General features: G+C 44.4%; 1 protein-coding gene across 2 annotated transcripts in view; it reads right to left on the bottom strand.

Moving 5' to 3' along the window:
- Positions 1-19,235, bottom strand: part of LOC137658556 (uncharacterized) — a 52,595-nt gene that overhangs the window by 17,359 nt on the left and 16,001 nt on the right. For both annotated transcript variants that reach the window (XR_011047366.1, XM_068393441.1), the window contains exon 6: positions 15,141-15,243. Coding sequence is in view for 1 of the 2 variants with exons in the window: in XM_068393441.1 (XP_068249542.1) it covers positions 15,141-15,243 (103 nt within the window). In the remaining variant the exon portion in view is untranslated. The remainder of the gene's footprint in view (positions 1-15,140; positions 15,244-19,235) is intronic.

Raw genomic sequence — 19,235 nt, 5'->3', positions numbered from 1 at the left:
ACTTGGGTAGAATACAAAACTGCTGCGTGTCAATATAACTACCTACTAAGAAGGAAAAAAAGTGAATACTATAAGAGAAAGATCCTAGAAGCAGCAACAGACATATATAAGTTATTTTGTCTCCTGAAAGGTGTACTGGGAAATGTAAAAGAAAAGATGCTAGCTGATGGATACAGTGACCAGGAACTAGCAAATAATTTTCTAGTCTTTAAAAACAAAATTGAAAACATAACCAGATCATTTGTAAATACTCAACATCAGATTAATGATACCCCAGGTAAGATTAATATGATTTAACAACATAACACAAGATGACATCACCAAAATTATAGAGAGAGCAAAGAAAACAAACTGCGCGATCAATCCTATGCCAATATCAGAAGTAATTAGAGAGAGAGACTTTTCTAGTCTAGCCAAAATAATAATAATGAGAACAGCAATTGCAAGCATTGATGAATGTAAGTTTCCTAAATCTGAGAAAATGGCTATAGTCACACCAGTTCTGAAAAATGTACTGGACTACCAGGAATTAAGCTCGTATTGACCTATTTCAAATCTATCCTTTGTCTCAAAAGTGCTTGAATATGTAATTCTTGAACTATTAGTCAGCCACTTGGAAGTAATAGAAGCTTTGCCTGACAACCAATCTGCTTACAGAAAACTATAGAGACAGCCATCTGCACTATTGTAAATGATATGCTAGAAATGATGGATGAAAATAAAAGTGGTATTTTAATATTGCTCGATCTAAGTGCTGCTTTTGATACAGTTGTGCATGAACTGCTACTAAATGATCTACGGTCCATCGGCATTGAAGATCAAGCTTTCGAATACCTAAAAGACTACTTGGTTGGTAGAAATTACTGTGTAAAAATTGGAAACTCTTGTTCATCATATGAACTCTTAAATAGAGGGGTACCCCAGGGGAGTGTACCTGGCCCAATCTTATTCTGCATCTATACTATTGGTCTATCGAAAATGCTACAAAGGCATGGCGTGAAGTTTAAACTATTTGCAGATGACATACAATTCTACTTCTCCATAAATGATATGCATGACACTACTGAAACTCTAAACCGAATCTTTGATAGTGTTAGAGAATGGATGACATTTAAACAACTAAAATTAAATGAGAACAAAACTGAATTCCTGGTGGTAGGCAAGAGGCAAGAGACACAGCGTGAGAAACTTAGGTGATATTCAAATGAACATAAATAAGGACTCGGTGCCGATATCTAGTAAAGTTCGAGATCTAGGTGTATTTCTTGACTGTAACCTGTCTCTAAATGCCCAAATAAATAATGTAATAAAAAGTGCTGGTTATCATCTAAGAAATATTGCGTTTATAAAAAAGTACCTGGCCGAAAATTCTGTTAAGAAACTTGTGATAAACTGTGTTATTACCAGGATTGACTAGTGCAACTCTATCTACTACAATTTACCAAAAGTGCAACTTAGGAAATTACAAAACAAAATACAGTAAACAGAGGAGCAAGACTGATAAAAGGTGTCCCACATAGAGAAAGGGTCACCCCTTTACTAATTGATTTACACTGGCTGCCGATTAAAGCGAGAATTGAATTTAAAATATGCACAATAACCCACCAAGTTATCAGAACCGGGCGTCCAAAATACTTAGGAGAATTGCTACATATTGCGCAGCCAACAAATCGTGTCGACACGAGAATAGTTACAGAAGGCTTCAAACTGTTAGAACCTAGATTTATGTCCACTTTGGGCTACAGAGCCTTTAAAGATGCGGCCCCGAGACAATATAATAAGCTCCCACGAAACATTCGAATGATTAAAGACATTAAGGCTTTCAAGAGGAAACTGAAGACTCTTATTTCATGAGTCTTTTGACAGTGACGATTTAACAGTAAATGAACAATATGCGACTTGAAAAGATAAATACTGTAAACGAACAAGGTAAAACGACAGGGGAGGTCCTGTAGAGAGTGGGGTTCCCCTGCTGTATGGGACCAGAAAAGCAGCCATCAAAGCAAAGCAAAGCAAAGTCATAGGAGCAAACTATGAAGCTGAGAGATCCCAACCATAGATCCCGCCATGAAGCAGCCTTCATGTCATACTTCACGCCTCTATCATGTTTAGAAGTTCGAACACCGAAAGTGAGGCCGTCAGAGAGAAGAGGGTCTGAGTGAGAATGCCCTTCGTAAGAGAGACTATCGAAGGGTCGAGGGTCACGGTGAAATGTGGTTCACCTTCGATCTCATAGTACCTCCTTTGTAACACAAAAGGAAGTGGCAGACACTGAGAGGATGAACCCACCCTCAAGGAACTGGAATTATCAGCTATCTGGGAGATAGCTTTCCTCTTGGCAACTGTTAGGCCTTTGGACCAGGACAAAGCTGCACTAGACCTGGAAGGCTTCTGGGTCTCCAAGAGAGCATCAGGAACCATTTCCTTCTCTTCCAAGATGGTGGAACCAGGAGTTGATAGCCTGTTAATGCCCCTCAAACGGGAGGACCTATCAAAGGGTATGTTCCGACTCTTTCCTCTCTTGTTTGGAGTGATAGTTTGGACTGGCCCCCTTTGGAAGATATTCATCCTCCAAGTCTAAGGGGTGGTCCACCTCCAGACTTACTTCCAAAGCCTGGGGTAGGTCAGGGTCATCAACTGAAGCAGTGGATGGGCCAGCCACCACGGATCACGTCTGTGCCTCAGCCTCCCTAGCTGCCCTAGCCACAGCGTTCTTCGGCTTTGTTTTAGTCCCTCGACTCCCTTCGCATGGTACGGTTCTCATTCTTAGGAGGGGGAACCTGCGAGGTCATTGAGGACTTGGACGAGACCGTGGCCTTAGAAGCAGGAGGCTTTTCCTCTGGAAGAGGAACAGAAACCAGTCGCTGGTCCGGACGCACTACCTCGATATCCTGAGGGTTAAAGGGATGGATATTGATTTCCCTGGCCGAGCCTAAGTCCCTGCTCGTCCTAGATTGGAGGATATCAGCGTAGGGAGGGGTTACGCTTCTCATCCGTCTCCTCTGCCTCCTCGTAATGATCTCTTTTGTTATCACCAGTGTGAAAGGCAAATTAGCCAAATACGAGTCTGCAGGGGCTTGGCCTTCAGCTCGCGATCGTGGTGGAGGCGATTTGCAAGCTCTCTCAGATGTCGACTTCCTTCCATGGTCCCCACTCCCAATCGACGAACTCGACGAGGGCCCTCAAGGTATCCTAGGGGTAACCCTGACTGAAACAGTTGGCGGTTGTGGTGCTGCAGGATCCAAATTCAACATCTTTCAGATATCAGCCATGAAGGTCGATGCCCATTGAGAAAGCTCAGAGTCTCTAAGTCCACCTTGGGAATGCCTAGGCAAACGTCATCTGAGGGAAAACCCTAAAAGGATGAATAGCTGGCGTAAGAGACAACCTCTGAGGCAGAGGAATACGTTCCCGAGGACGCGGAGACAGGTCCGGACTAATCGGAACGTTTGCAAACTTATTCGGTGGCTCCCTAAACCCTTCTGGAAAGGGTATTGGTCTTCCGCTGGAGGTGGAAGACACAGAAGGTGTTGGGTCCGCACTTGCTCGCAATCCCGACACTTCCACTCGTAGCATACGCGTGAAATTCGCTGATTTGCTAGCGAATTCAAGAGATTCGCGCGCGAAATCACAAGAATCACACGTCGACGGACAGGAGCTCTAGGAGCCACCGATGAAGAGGAAGGTCTAACGACTTTCTGCTGCCCCAGGGGACCACTTACGACCAACGAAGTTGGTAGAGGAGGCCTTCGCAGAGTGAATACTCTGGAAGGAGAACGCGGCGCATCAGAACATGTCTCCAAGCGTCGGGCAGGCCAACGCTTAGCAAAGACTCCCCAAGCTTAGAAAAGCACCGAGGGTTTAGCTGGACACCTGGGTGAGGAGTGGTCTTGCTCATTGTTAGGTTTGGTCTGAGGATTTTGGTGATTGAGGGGCTACACGCTGATGGGCTGCGTGTACGCCTACCTCTACCTCTAGACGAGGAATGCCTATACCCTGAGCGTGAACACCAGGTTTGTGAATGTGAGCGTCTAGCTCTTGTTCCAGAATGTCGCGAGTATCTATCTCGGGAACGCGAGCGTCGGCCTCGCGAACGGGCACGTCGCTCTTGTGAACGAAAACCTCGCAAGCGTCGTCCCCGCAAACGCGAGTACCGGCCCCTTGATCTAGATCTGGACGATCTAGAACCTGAGCGGCTGGACCTGGATCTAGACTTGTCTTGTTCATCGTGAAGATCGCGATCGTGAGACTCGTCCTCCTGAAGAGGAACGTCTCTGAAGAGAGCGTTGAGACCTACGGTCTCGTAAGCGCGAAGCTCCAAAGTGTGAGCGTCTTCCAGGAGAAGAAGGCCCTGATCATGATGACCTACAGTCATTATGATCTTCCGATCGTCGCCGCCGACTCCCGGAAGATCATCATTTGCAACCTAAGGGTTCCTGTAGGAAGAAACAGAGGGATGCAGATTAAAGGACGACAAGGTCCCAGGTTGTGGAGAGGGTTCGTTGTCAGCAAGGGGTCGTTGCGTTGGCGAGGCGAACGTGAACAATCACCTCATACACGCATGGAAGGGCCAGGGGAAGGCTACGGATGGACCTCACACATCTCCAGAGCGTAAGATGTCAGCAGCTCAGGAGACGATTCCCTTGTGGCACCACACTGAAGGCGGCACAGCAGCTCCTCCTTCGAAGGGGGTCCCGAAATCCCAAAGGACAACCACACCTTGAATAAATCTGCAAGGGAAAAAGGCTCGCCAGTGGCTGGAGGAGAAGGTGCTCCTCTAGGGGAAGCAACAACTCCCCAAGTACCCTGGGGTTGCCCGGAAGATGAGTGATCTGCGTTCCTGCTCGTGCGTCCCTCGAGAGCGCGAGCGCGAGAAGGACCTTTGAAAAGCGATTTGGGGATGCCAGAAAAAGAATGTCCTAATCGCCCTTAAGCGAGAACGATCGCGCTTAGCCTTCTTCCTGCGCCTTCCAAACCTCTCACAATGAGAGGCAGACCACTCCCTACACTGCGCAGGGCGAGCCCTGCTTGCAACGATGCCCTGGACAAGCAGGACACAGTGCAGGTCAGTCTCCAATGACGACATGAAGGTCCCGCACGTGGCATCCTCTTGCCCTGGACACGTTCGCATGATGAAGGCGATCGTAGAAGAAGGACACGCACACCTGAAAAGAGAAAGCAAACAAATTAAGGAGTCCAATGACAGTCAGGAGGAGAGCGGACACGTCCAATCACTACTTGGCCAAAAGGAAAAGTGATGTCTCTCACTGCTCTGAGAGTATATATAGAGGCGGCTGGGTAACCCCCAGCACCCTGCCAACCCACTAAGCAGTTAGGCAGGGTTGCCACCTCGCACTTAAAAGTCTAATGGCTACCTCCAGCTGCCGCTGAAAGAATATCCACATAAATAACGGAAGGGTTGTTAGTAGGGGAACAAATTTTTTTTTCTCTTGAAAGAAACTACCTATGGATGGTAGCAGACCAAGTAGCTTTTGCAGCTTTACTACCTTTAGGAGTTTCTTTAGAAAGCGCAATTTTCCATGGATTTGAACAATTCTTCTTCAAAAACACCCTGGGAAGCTTTTCCTCAATTTAAATTGTGTACATATTAAAAATTATTTTTTCTTTTCAAAACAGGTTAAAAATCATTGAGAGTTCTTACTGCTATTAGCATAAAATTTTGGGCTTTTCCTGGGAAGATCAAATCCACACTCAAGAAATCTAGAACAAACAAAATGTGCAAACATCGAAACTATGCTAAAAAAAACACCAACTACGCTGGCTTGGTCATCTGATTCATATGCCTGATAAACGACTTCCAAAACAACTTTATATATATATATTAACAAAAAAAAAAAAACCAAGATAAGTAACCTTGAAACCCTCGCTATTAATGGTATGGAAATGAGAACGTGCACCAAAACTAGAGTTACTGACTAAGAGGAGCATTGCACAGCACATCTTCCCCTAAAATGGCAGCAATGATACATCAGACAAGAACTGCATGCTGTCAAAAATCCTCATCAAATGCATCCAACGTGTGGCAAGGATAGTAGGACTATCAGTACCACATCCGGAAACCTATCACTATCCTACATTTTTCATTTATTCCCTGTAAAAAGGCAGCAGCAACACATTTGACAAGAAGTTACCGCATGAAATAACATTTAACATGTTCAACATGTGGCAAGGCATGCAATTCAAAGATTGATTTTGTGAGCCGTATAGTCAGTAGGATCATCCTTATGTTATGTTGTTCCCTAAGTTTAAATACTTGTCACAAAACATCTACATTAAAAGTTTTACTAGCACCAGTAAAATGAAATAGTGCAAAACACATCATCAGGGAGTGAAAATAGATAATAAATAAAGTATTTTCTGTCAAGAATGTGCTATTATTGAACAAGAATATAATTCATGTGGGATATCATAATGAACCATAAGTATGAACCAATGTGGCAACAGATAACCTTCCAGGCAAGGACTATTTTAATTACCCCATAATTACCTTCAATGGAATACAAAACAGGGAGAGATTCCATGGATCATTATATTCAACTACTCCCATTTAGGGTACTTCTAAGCCCTTGGCAATTCCACTGAGTAACAGAAGATAATTTGATTAGTGTTTCGAATAATATTATCAATCCACAAGACCAGCTTTGGGGATAACAAATGGTGTTGGATAAGTGAGTTATTATGAATATTTTATATAAAAATGTGGGGATGATAGAATCTCAATAATAAATTGTGATCATGATTAAAATTCCAAAAGATTAAGAGTTACAATACAGTACTGTATAACTAACAAGCAGTGAAGAGGCAAAAATGTACCAACACTACCTGTGAATTGTATTCAAATCCTTGTGCTTATGGTTCCATTGTAGTGTGTGGTGTAAATTGAAAATAATTAGATTCCACAACAAACTTCACTGTAAGTAGGCCAAGGACAGTGGCTCCTCAGCATCCGGATTTTAGAATTGATGATGTTTCTTTAACTCTGTATAGGGCTGTCTCTTTATCAATTGCACAGAAAAAATGAGTTTTTATGATAAAACAAAGTTTTATGAATACTTACCTGGCAGTTAGTCTCTGACGTTCGGCAGAATTTTTCAAAAATCGCGGCAACCGCCGTGTGGTGGTTGTGCGGTTAGGTGGTTAACAACCCTTACAGGGTGGTACTTGGAATCATTCCCGTTTTCTGTTCCTCAGATCATCTTTGCCCGACCTGTCTCCTGAGGGGAGGTGGGTGGGCCTTAAAATATATATATATAACTGCCAGGTAAGTATTCATAAGACTTTGTTTTATCATAAAAACTCAATTTTTATGAATAGAACTTACCTGGCAGTTATATATATATATAGCTGATTCACACATTTGGAGGAGGGTGACAGACAGTAAACATCGTTGGGGAAACAACAAAATGTTGTAGGAGAAAAAACACCTTGATTCCTTACCTGCTAAAGTAGCTGACTTCAAAGGTTCCTGCCTCTAGAGTTGCTTTCCCTTAGGAGTGTCAGCCAGGAGTGGACCTCTCATGCTGAAAACAACTCAATCGAGTCTGTCAACGGGGTGAGACCAACAACTTGACTAGACTTCAGAACTACCTTCGCCCCTTACATTAAAAACTGCAACCTTACGAAAACTAACCACCTAACCTTGCAGAATAGATATAACTATCTATCTAGACTGAGGGTACTGTACCACAAGTCGACGTCCTCAGACAACCGTAAAAACACCAACCCACACACAGGTATACAAAAGCTAAGGTTGAGGGGAGGTAGTGACTCCTTTGCCTAATACAGAAGCCATAGCTATGTATGGGCCCAAAGTGTAACACCTTTCATAATCCACTCTTACCTCTCTGAGGTAATGAGAGGCGAACACAGAGTTGCCTCTCCAGAACGTTGCATCCATAATTTGCCTAACTGACATATTTTTACGATATGCCAACGAAGTAGCAATAGCTCTCACTTCATGAGCCCGTACTTTCAAAAGGCCGAAGTGCTCTTCCTCACACAAGAGGTGAGCTTCTCTTATAGTCTCCCTCAGGAAAAATGACAAAGCATTCTTTGAAAGGGGTTTTAGCGGATCTTTCACTGAGCACCATAAGGAGTTAGATGCGCCTCTAACGTTCTTAGTGTGAGACAAATAAGCTCTAAGGGCTCTAACTGGACAGAGGAGTCTCTCCTGCTCTTGACCCACTAGATTAGTGAGGTTAGGGACCTCAAAAGTCCTCGGTCAGGGTTTTGATGGATTCTCGTTCTTGGCGAGGAAGTCAATCCTTAAAGCACATACCGCTCCATTCTGATTGAAGCCCACTTGTTTCTCAATAGCATGAACCTCGCTGACCCTTTTAGCTGTGGCCAGAGCCATGAGAAAGAGGGTTTTCTTCGTAGCATCTCTGAGAAGCTTGCGAGATGGGTTCGAACTTCTTGGTGCATAGAAACTTCAGAACCACATCCAGGTTCCAAGAGTGGGGCCTTAACTGAGCCTGCTTAGTTGTCTCAAAAGACTTCACGAGGTCTTGCAAGTCTTTATTTTGAGACAAATCTAAGCCTCTATGCCTACAGACAGCTGAGAGCATACTCCTATACCCTTTAATCGTGGATACTGCCAGTTTAGCATCCTGTCTGAGGGATAACAAAAAATCCGCAATTTGACTCACAGAGGTAGTGGTTGAGCAAACTTTGTGCTGCCTACACCAAGCTCTAAACGTTTCCCACTTAGATTGGTAGACCCTTCCCGCTCTGGCGATAGCTTTTGCAGCCCGCGCCGAAAATCCTCTAGCTCTGACAAGCTTCTCGATAGTCTGAAGGCAGTCAGTTTGAGAGCGAGGGGGTTTTGATGATACCTCTCGCAGTGGGGTTGTTTGAGAAGCTTTGGACTTGCAGGAAGGCTTCTTGGGAAGTCCACCAACATGTCCACCACTTCCGTGAACCATTCTCTTGTTGGCCAGAATGGAGCTACCAGGATCATTTGTCCTGATTCGAGGAGAGCGAATTTCCTGACTACCAGATTGATGATCTTGAACAGGGGGAACGCATGGGATCCCTCTTGTTCTGGTTGGAGGCAAAAAGGTCTATTAAAGGTCTCCCCCATAACTTCCAGAGACTCTGACAGACCTGCTGGTTGAGGGTCCATTCTGTGGGAAGAACTTGCCCTTTCCTGCTGAGCATGTCTACTCTTACATTCCTCTGTCCCTGTACGAATCTTGTTAACAGTTCTATCTTGTTTTCCTTCGACCATAGAAGGAGCTCCCTTGCTGTTTCGAACAGAGACAGAGACTGAGTTCCCCCTTGCTTCCTGATGTAAGTTAGAGCCGTGGTGTTGTTCGAGTTGACCTCCACTATCTTCCCTGACACTGAGTCTTTGAAGGCCTTTAGCCCTAACAGAATGGCCATCAACTCTCTTCTGTTGATGTGCCATCCGATCTGACTCTTTTCCCAAGAGCCTGAGACCTCCTTGCTTCCTAGTGTTGCTCCCCATCCTGACTCCGACGCGTCTGAGAACAACACTAGGTCTGGGTTCTTCTTGTACAGGGAGATCCCTTCTCCTAACAAAGCTGGATCCAGCCACCAAATCAGATGATCCTTGACTTCTGCTGGAATGGGGAAGGAAAAGGAGTCTTCCTGTGTCTTCCTGTTCCACACCTTCGATAGGAAGTGTTGAAGAGGTCTGAGGTGCAGTCTCCCCAAAGAGACAAACTGTTCGAGCGAGGAGAGAGTTCCCAGTAAACTCATCCACTCCCTCGCTGAACACTTCTGTTTCTTCAAGAATTCTCGGACCTTCTCGAGGCACTTGGTCTGCCTCTCCTGGAAGGGAGAAGCCCGAAAATGAACTGAATTCAGAACTATCCCCAAATAAAGAATAGTCTGATTCGGCTCGGTCTGAGATTTCTCCCTGTTGATGACGAGACCCAGTTCTTGAGCCATCATGAACATCTTTTGTAGGTCCTCCAGACATTTTTCTTTCGACCGTGATCGTATCAACCAGTCGTCCAGATAAAAGGATACCCTTACTCCCTCTTGATGAAGCCAGCCTGCCACATTCGCCATTACCCTGGTGAAGACTTGAGGAGCAGTGCTGAGACCGAAGCAAAGTGCCTTGAACTGGAAGCACTTGCCCTGGATCATAAATCTCAGGTATTTCCTTGAAGTCGGATGGATGGGGACATGAAAATAAGCGTCCTGTAAATCGAGAGACACCATCCAGTCCCCTGGACGTACTGCTGCCAGCACAGACTGATTCGTCTCCATGGTAAATTTCGTCTTTTCCACGAAGACGTTCAGCGAGCTGACATCCAGAACGGGTCTCCAACCACCCGAGTTCTTGGGTACCAGAAACAGGCGATTGTAGAAGCCTGGGGAGGATAGCTCCAGAACTGGTTCTATCGCTCCCTTGTCCAGCATCTGGTCGACCAGATCCAGAAGGGCCTTTTGTTTCACTGCATCTGCGTACTGAGCCACTAAGGCTAGAGGAGTATTTGAAAGAGGAGGCTTCTTCAAAAGGGGGATCTTGTATCCTTCCTTGATGACCGAGAGGGACCAGGTGTCTGCCCCTCTTTTCTTCCAAGCCTGCCAAAAAAGTGACAGTCTTGCACCTATTGTTGTCTGGAGGACTTGCACTTCATTTCTTGGAGCGGGATCTAAACGAACCCCTATTCGTCCTTCCTCCTGACTCCTGCCTTCTTCCTCTGAAGTCTGATCTCGAAGGAGCCCTACCTCGAAAGGGCTGTTGGAATTTTCTCTCCTCTCTCTTCAGAGACAAAGGAGTGACAGGCAAAGGTTTTCGAGCCGAGCGCGATAAGAGGTCTTGAATGGCCTTTTGCGCAAGAGAAAGCGTAATATCTCTGACAAGGGACTCAGGAAAGAGATGTTGTGAAAGGGGAGCGTAAAAGAGTTCAGACTTCTGCACAACAGTCACAGATCTCGAAGCAAAAGAACATAACGAGGCCCTCTTCTTCAAGACTCTTGCCGAAAAAAGGGAAGCCAACTCATTAGATCTATCCCTAAGAGCTTTATTCATGCATGACATGATACTCATCTGGTCTTGTGTTCCCTCCACTTGTTCTGTTTTCCTAGCCAGAGTCCCCAGAGACCAGTCCAAAAAACTAAAAACTTCAAACGCTCTGATAATCCCTTTGACGAGGTGATCAAGCTCAGACATTGACCAGATAACCTTAGCCGAGTTAAGGGCATGCCTTCTAGCAGAGTCCACAATACCAGAGAAGTCACCCTGGGAGGAGGCAGGAACTCCCAGACCCAGAGATTCTCCAGTCTCATACCACATGCCCGCCTTCGAAGCAAGTCGAGCTGGTGGAAAAGAGGTGGTCTTAACAGCTTGTCTACGCTCCTTCATCCATTCGTCCACTTTAGCGAGAGCCTTCTTAGCAGAAATAGAGAGCTTCATCTTGATGAAGGCCGACTGTTTCTTGGCCTTCTTCCTGCTAAACTGTGATTGAGGAGAACGAGGAGCAGAAGGTTGAAACAACTCCAAATACAGCTCAAGGAGGGAGCGAGAGAGAACCTTGTAATCGCCAGCCACATCCACGGGCTTGTCTTTGTCCTCTGAGACATCATCAAGATCCTGTCCCACCTCTACTACAGCTTTCGTTCGGGTAGAAGGTTCACCTGAATCCGAAAGAGGAAAATCGTAGGATTCGTCCTGTAGAAGAGGGCTGCAAGCAGCCTGGCACCGAGAGCCGCTTGCGTCCTGGCGCCGAGCGCTAGAAGAGTCCTTGAGGTGGTAGGCGGATGCGTCCTGGCGCCGAGAGTAGGAAGCGTCCTTGCGCCGAGAGCTGCAATCGTCCTGGCGACGAGAAGCGGTATCGTCCTGGAGAAGCAGGCTGGAATCGTCCTGACGTTGAGTATCGCCAGAGTCCTGGAGGCGAGCAGAAGAGGAAGAAGCGCGGTACCGTGCCTTTGACGAATCGCGCAGAGGTTCCCTTGGAGAGGAACTCCGTTCCCTCTTAGAAGCTGATTTCTTGACAGGTAACAAGTCGGCCTTACGTCTGTCCGACTGGGAGGGAGGGCGGCTAAAAGCTTGAACTAAAGAGAAAAGTTGCTCTTGCATAACCGTCATAAACGATTTAGCGACTGCTGCTGGATCCTGCGGTTCTGAAGGAGAAGGCTGTCGAGTAGCGCTGGTAGAAGGAGAAGGATCTTTCGCTGGTCTATCTTGACTTTCGTCCTATTCACAGGAACGGTATCCAAACCATCCTCCAAGGGACAAGGTTCGTGGCTACTAGAACCGGGAGAGTGAGAACGAGACTGTTCATTTCGGTTCCACCTCCTCTTAATCGGTCTCAAAGCCTCATACTGCCATTTGCGTCTGGGAGAGGGGTTCGGGGAAGACACCATCACATCCGACACACCTTTTCCGTGGTGGTCAAGAGCAGCCTGGGAAAAAGCAACAGGACTGTCTGAGGCGATGGCTGACCGAGGATACGTACCTCTCACCCCCTTCCGGCCGTCGACATACCTTCTCCCTTGGTCCTGGGAGGTTGGTAGAGGTCTAGACCTAGGGTAATGACAGGTTCAATCAGTCGACACCTCCACTGCACTTTCACAAGCACTAACTTCACTCTCACTCTTACCTTTTAAGGCCGCAAGTTGATCTTTAATAGCCTTCAACTCGGCCGCCATCCTGGCGTACCGAGGGTCATCCGCAGATACAGATCCTGTAGAAGGGGCAGGAGTTACTACCTCAGGGGAAGGATCAACTTCCAAAGAGGAATTAATTGAAGGTTCAATGGAAATATCTAAACTAGGTTCATCAGTAGACTTAGATTTAGATCTAGAAGCTCTCCTTACTTTATCGAGCTAGACTTAGATTTAGAAGCTCTCCTTACTTTATCGAGCTAGACTTAGATTTAGATCTAGAAGCTCTCCTTACTTTATCTAGCTCTAATTTGCGCACATAGCGCTTCATAGCTAACCAATCTTTCTCACTCAAAATCTCACATTCTTTGCACCTATTATCCAGTGCATAATCAAAAACCCTGTAACCCAAACAAACCGTGTGAGGGTCTACCGAAACTTTCGGTAACCTCACCTTGCATTCCTCATTCACACACACACAAAAATGAAGTTTCTCACTCATATTAAACCAATCCAAAATATCAGAATAAACAGAAACACGACTGCCAAATCCCCATATCAATGTACTTCACCAAAAATAAGACCGGTACAGCGACACAGGGAAAGCGAAACGAAAAACTCTAATGGCGGACCAACGATGTTGTCGATCCGGCCGGGAGAGATGATCTAAGGAACAGAAAACAGGAATGATTCCAAGTACCACCCTATAAGGGTTGTTAACCACCTAACCGCACAACCACCACACGGCGGTTGCCGCGATTTTTGAAAAATTCTGCCGAACGTCAGAGACTAAGCTATATATATGTATATAACTGCCAGGTAAGTTCTATTCATAAAATTGGCTTATTGTAAAAGTCTTGTTAGACTTTCGGTGATTAATCCATTCTGAAGTGTTTTCATTTTTTCTTAGTACCTTGTTTCAAATATTGTTCTTTTGTTTGGTCTTCAGCTACCGATTTTCATCTTAATTTGTTCTCCTGTCTGATGTACAGCTACTGATTCTCATTTTAATTTGTTGGACAAGTACTCACGGTCTATTAAATTTCTTTTATCTGGTTTAGATATCAATCTCTGGTACCGTTGTTTAATTAGTTCTTTATGCATGTTGCATAAGATTTTTCATAATTCTGACCATACTTTGCATTTAGATCTTCCCGGACAGTACCATTCTGTTTGTAATACTAGGCATGCAATTCATTCTAATAGTCATGCCTTCTCCACCACGAGGCTCAATATTACACAGTATTCTAAAAATTTTATTCCAGCTGTGATCATGTTGTGGGATGATCTTCCTAATCAGGTAGTTGTATTGGTAGAACTTCAAATGTTTTTATGTTGAACCGGCTGATACAAATTTCTTTTTATAGTCTACATTATTATTATTATTATTATTATTATTATTATTATTACTTGCTAAGCTACAAGCCTTGTTGAAAAAGAAGGATGCTATAAGCCCAGGGGCCCCAACAGGGAAAATAGCCCAGAGAGGAAGGCAAACAAGGAAAAGTAAAATATTTTAAGAACAATAACATTAAAATAAATATCTCCTATATAAACATTAAATGCCTGAGTGTACCCTCAGACAAGAGACCTCTACCCCAAGACAGTGAAAGACCATGGTACAGAAGCTATGGCACTACCCAAGACTAGAGAACAATGGTTTGATCTTTTAGTGTCCTTCTCCTATATGAGCTGCTTACCATAGCTCGAGTCTCTTCTATCCTTACCAAAAAGAAAATGGCCACTTAAAAATTACAGAGCAGTAGTTACCCCTTGGGTGAAGAAGATTTGTTTGTTAATATTAGTGTTGTCAGGTGTATGAGGACAGAGAATATGTAAAGAATAGACCACACTATTCGGTGTATGTGTAGGCAAAGGGAAAGTGAACTGTAACCAGAGAGAAGGAATCCAGTGTAGTACTGTCTGGTCCGTCAAAGGACCCCATAACTCTAGTGGAAGTTTCTCAACGGGTGGCTGGTGCCCTGGCCAACCTACTGTATATGAAAGATCTGTTTTAATGTTGTTACTGTTCTTAAAATATTTCAATTGTTCATTACTTCTCATATAGTTTATTTATTTCCTATCCTTACTGGGCTAATTTTTTCCCCGTTGGAACCCTTGGGCTTATTGCCTCCTGCTTTTCCAACTATGGTTGTAGCTTAGCTGCTAATAATAATAATAACAATAATAATAATAATAATGAAATAATAATAATAATAATAATAATAATAATAATAATAATAATAATACAGTAATAACATTTAAGAACACTGTGAACTGACTCAATAATTAGGACATACACATGCAACAAGTAGTAGATTTTCCTGATAGTTGTATAAGTAGTAATATCCACAAAGGCCTAAGGATAGGTCTTCTATTTTAAGTGGTATTACCCAAAATACAATAATCTTAAATTGGTTGCATGGAAATAAGAGTTCACAGATGAAAGAAGTCTATAACTTCAATATGATAGGCTTACAACACATTATCAAATTTCAATATTGTCATACATAGTAACAACCGAAATTCAAACTTACTGAATCGTGCTCTCCTGTTTGTATTTCAACTCCTAAGATTTTTTTGGCTAGCATTTTCAGCTTTGGAGTGTGTCCATGAAACATTGTCTTGAATGGTTTGTACCTGAAACATATTTGAAAGAAAGAGTAGTAATTTACAAGTAAAAATTATAAATCTACATATAGTTAGTAAAAAAATAAAAGAAAAAATAGTCAAATTATTTAGGTTTTGTCTATTACTCTCTTATTATCAATATAACCTTTATTATTAGTGTCCCCTCAAATTATCCTATGCTTTGGGGATAAGGTTTCCTGATAAGAGATAAAGGTCCAATTATAACTTGCAAGCTACATTCAACTAGTTTCTTTTTTATTCTCATAAACGTATCATGTCTAATATAGTACTCTGGAAAAATTAAATCATCATGAATCAAAGTAAAAGTTGAGACGCTCATTACTATCATTATTATCAACATGAAGAATTTTATAGATCCTACCGAGCAATTTTTAGACTTGCGCAGGCTCACCAAAAAGACGACATATCATTACTGTATATAGAAAGAGAAAAATGGAGTTTGGTAAAATGTTCTTCAGGTTTTACCTCTTCCATGCAAAACACTGGCTTCACACTCTCAAGAGTGGATGCAGATATGAAAGAAGGAAATGACCTTAACCTTGAAAGAATAGATTTAGGTTACCCAATATAAGATTTCATTGGTTACTGGTTTCGTGTCTTGGCTCCTTGTCCAGCTGAATTCCAAACACATCAATTCCTGTAGCCCTAACAAGATATGCATACGCATTTGTAGTCGTGTACTACTGCTCCCTCCTCGAGTCATTCCCCCAGATGAGACAGTAATTCAAGGAGGATTCCTGAAGGAAGGTGGAGGCAGTCTTACTTGGTAAGATGATACTGTCCAGACCCTCCCATACAAACATCCATTCTAAGGGGCACAACGACAAAGAGAACTAAATCAAGGAAATCATTGGTCATCATACTTCAAGCTGTCAGGAAAAGTCTCCTCCTTGCATAAAGAAAGGTAACAAGTGAAACCTCTATCCATTAGTGAGAGAAGTCTTCACTCTTATTTCGGAAATTGACAGAAATACCCGATCCCCAGCTGGAGTACACAAGACCAAGGTAGACCTAGGCTCTCAGGTAGCACGAGTCACTCTTTGGAGGATCAACGTAGCAAGAAGAGGGTTAGGCATATTATTGGTAGCTTTAAGGGATTCTGGAGATGAACCTACCAGGAAGAAGATTAGGCTGTCTACCAGCTCATTCACAGTGGCATGAGATCTAGAGATCTTTATTTGTACTTAGATATGAAGGAACTTAAGATCTTCTAGGGAAATCCTCCCTGGCGCGAAGGAGAGCACTGGCGCTTGTGCCAAGGAGTGCGCTGCGCCTTGGGAGAACATTGGCGAGCCGGAGACTGAGATTGCGCAGGAGCGTGCTGTGGTTTTGGTGAGCGCTGTTGTGCCGGGGAGCACTGACGAACTCGAGCTGGAAAGCGCAGTTGCGCTGGCGAGCTGGCAAACCCTGCTCCCTGGAATGGCGAGGCTGCGCTAGAGAGCGCCTACGATCGGGAGATTGCTGGGGCATTAGAGGGCGCTGACGAGCTGGACGCTCTGGAAAGTATGAGACTGAGATGTGCCCTTTGGAAGGGCGAACATCCACCAATGGAGATCGGAGATAGCAAACAATCCACAGAAGAGTCCAGGATCGAAGTCCAAGGACTAGCAGCAGCGTCGACGGGAGAGGGTCGAGGGCCAGAAGACGACTGAAGCGGAGACTCCTCTACGGCTGTGATGACGAGGCTAAAGAGCCAAAGAGGTGCCTTTTCACCGATGGTGAAGGTCAACTTCTAAGGCAAAGCGGAGGGCGAGCTTTGCGACGGAGACACCTTCTAAGGGCCATTGGATCAGCAAGCTGACCATGAGCAGCAGCAGTCCTCCAAAGAGGAGTCTCTATGAGAGAACTCTCCCAAGGGGAAGAAACACTCGCAGGAAAGACAGACGTAGGACTGAGTTTCTCCCTCGAAGGATGATAAGGAACGGGGGGGGGGGGGGGACTAAGTCGGCCGCAACAGTTGGAGAGTCTGAAGGGGCAGGGGCGTCGGCAGTAGCCACAGAAGACGCCTCTGACACCACGATGTCGACGAGCGCAAGAGGATCCACCTCTGAATTCGACGACAGCTGCACACTCGCACCATGAAAGATGAGCTGCAGAAAGGAGACCTTGGAGGGCAGACCCAGAAGCCCCAAGGATGACTACACCTACAAAACAGAAGATATGGACATGGACAAGGGGAAGCAACACCATCTCTCAAGGACCGGGGTTGGCCATAAATAAAAGGGTCTATGCTACTACTCGACGGTCTCTCGGAAGAGGCCGAACGAGTAGGAGCTACGAAGAAGGTAGGGATATGGAAGAAGAGGTCTTGGGTTTTTCCCCTTCGGGGGAGAAATATCCCGCTTAGACTTCTTCTGCCGTTGCCCAAACCTCTCCCACTAGGAGGCAGACCACTCCCAACACTCAATACACTGATTACCACTATCACACCATTGACCTCTGCAGGTAGGACAAAGGTGGTGGCGATCGGTTTCAACGACTGATATGAAGGTCCCGCAGGGCCGGCCATAGAGTCCAGGGCAGGTGAGCATGGTCGCAGAAGTCAACACACACACGCACTAACACAAAGAGAAAGCACAAATGAAGCAACGGCAGTCCAATTATAACGGCGAAGGATGAGGAACGGCAACAACCGTACACCATCCGAGCCAAAAGCAAAGTGGGCTAAATCCCTCCTGTGAGCAGGAGCGGTGGCAAGCTACCCGCCTACCCCCGCTAACTAGCGGTAAGGGTAGTTAACCCTCATTAAATTTTAATGGATCATCTTTTCAGCTTCGCCGAAAGTAATACCCCAAAATAAATAGCGTAGGTTTGTATTACAGTTACGGAACAAATATGACTTAGATGATTACCGAATCATGACGGAGCATAATAAACCTACGGAAACTCTACTCTTTAAGTTTGACATACGTCCACATCGACTTACGACGTGTCTCTCGGTCCCTATCTTGGTCATAAGTCGACAACTACCTGTACATGGAATTTTACTTTAGGGCATTACGACTGTGATGGGCATGTCATGGGTGGGGCTTCAGGAGCAATGAGGTGTATTGTCAACCATTATCATTATTACTATTATTACTTGCTAAGCTACAAACCTAGTTGGAAAAGCGGGATGCTATAAGCCAAGAGCTCCAACGAGGAAGATAGGCCAGTGAGGAAAGGAAATAAGAAATTAGATAAACTAAAAGAAAAGTAATGAACAATTAAAATAAATACTTTAATAAGAGTAACAATATTAAAATAAATCTTTCATATATACGCTATGAAAACTTTAAAAAATAACAAGAGGAAGAGATATAAGAATAGTGAGCCGGAGTGTACTCTTAAGCAAGCGAACTCTACCTAAAGACAGTGAAAGACCCTAGTACAGAGGCTATGGCACTACCTAAAACCAGAGAACAATGGTTCGATTTTGGAGTGTCCGTCTCCTAGAAGAGCTGCTTACCATAGCTAAAGAGTTTCTTCTAACCTTCTCAGAGGAAAGTAGCCACTGAACAATTACAGTGCAGTAGTTAAGCCACTGAGCAAGGAATAATTGTTTGGTAACCTTAGCGTTGTCGGGTGTATGAGGACAGAGGAGAATGTGGAAAGAATAGGCCAGATTATTCTGTGTATGTGTAGACAAAGGAAACATGAGCCACAACCAGAGAGAATGATCCAATGTAGTACTTTCTAGCCAATCAAATGACACAATAACTCTAGCATTAGTATCTCATCGGGTGGCTGATGCCCTGGCTAACCTACTACCCGTCCTTCGCTACTGCCAGCAACATCGTCACCACTCATATTTGACAGCTGTACAATTGGTGTTGCAGGTCCAATAATACCACAACCTCATTCCCCGCCACTAATGAAAACAGGGTGAAAAAGGATGAAATTTAATGCTAAAATGATGAAATGTGAAAGAAATGAGAAAACTCAGATTTCAGCAATCCTGTAACATGGTACTGACCTGAATTTTGCTCTTGCCACCACCA

This window comes from Palaemon carinicauda, chromosome 19 (genome assembly GCF_036898095.1).
Source record: "Palaemon carinicauda isolate YSFRI2023 chromosome 19, ASM3689809v2, whole genome shotgun sequence".
Taxonomy (NCBI): Eukaryota; Metazoa; Arthropoda; class Malacostraca; order Decapoda; family Palaemonidae; genus Palaemon; species Palaemon carinicauda.
This window is presented reverse-complemented; position numbering and strand designations above follow the sequence as displayed.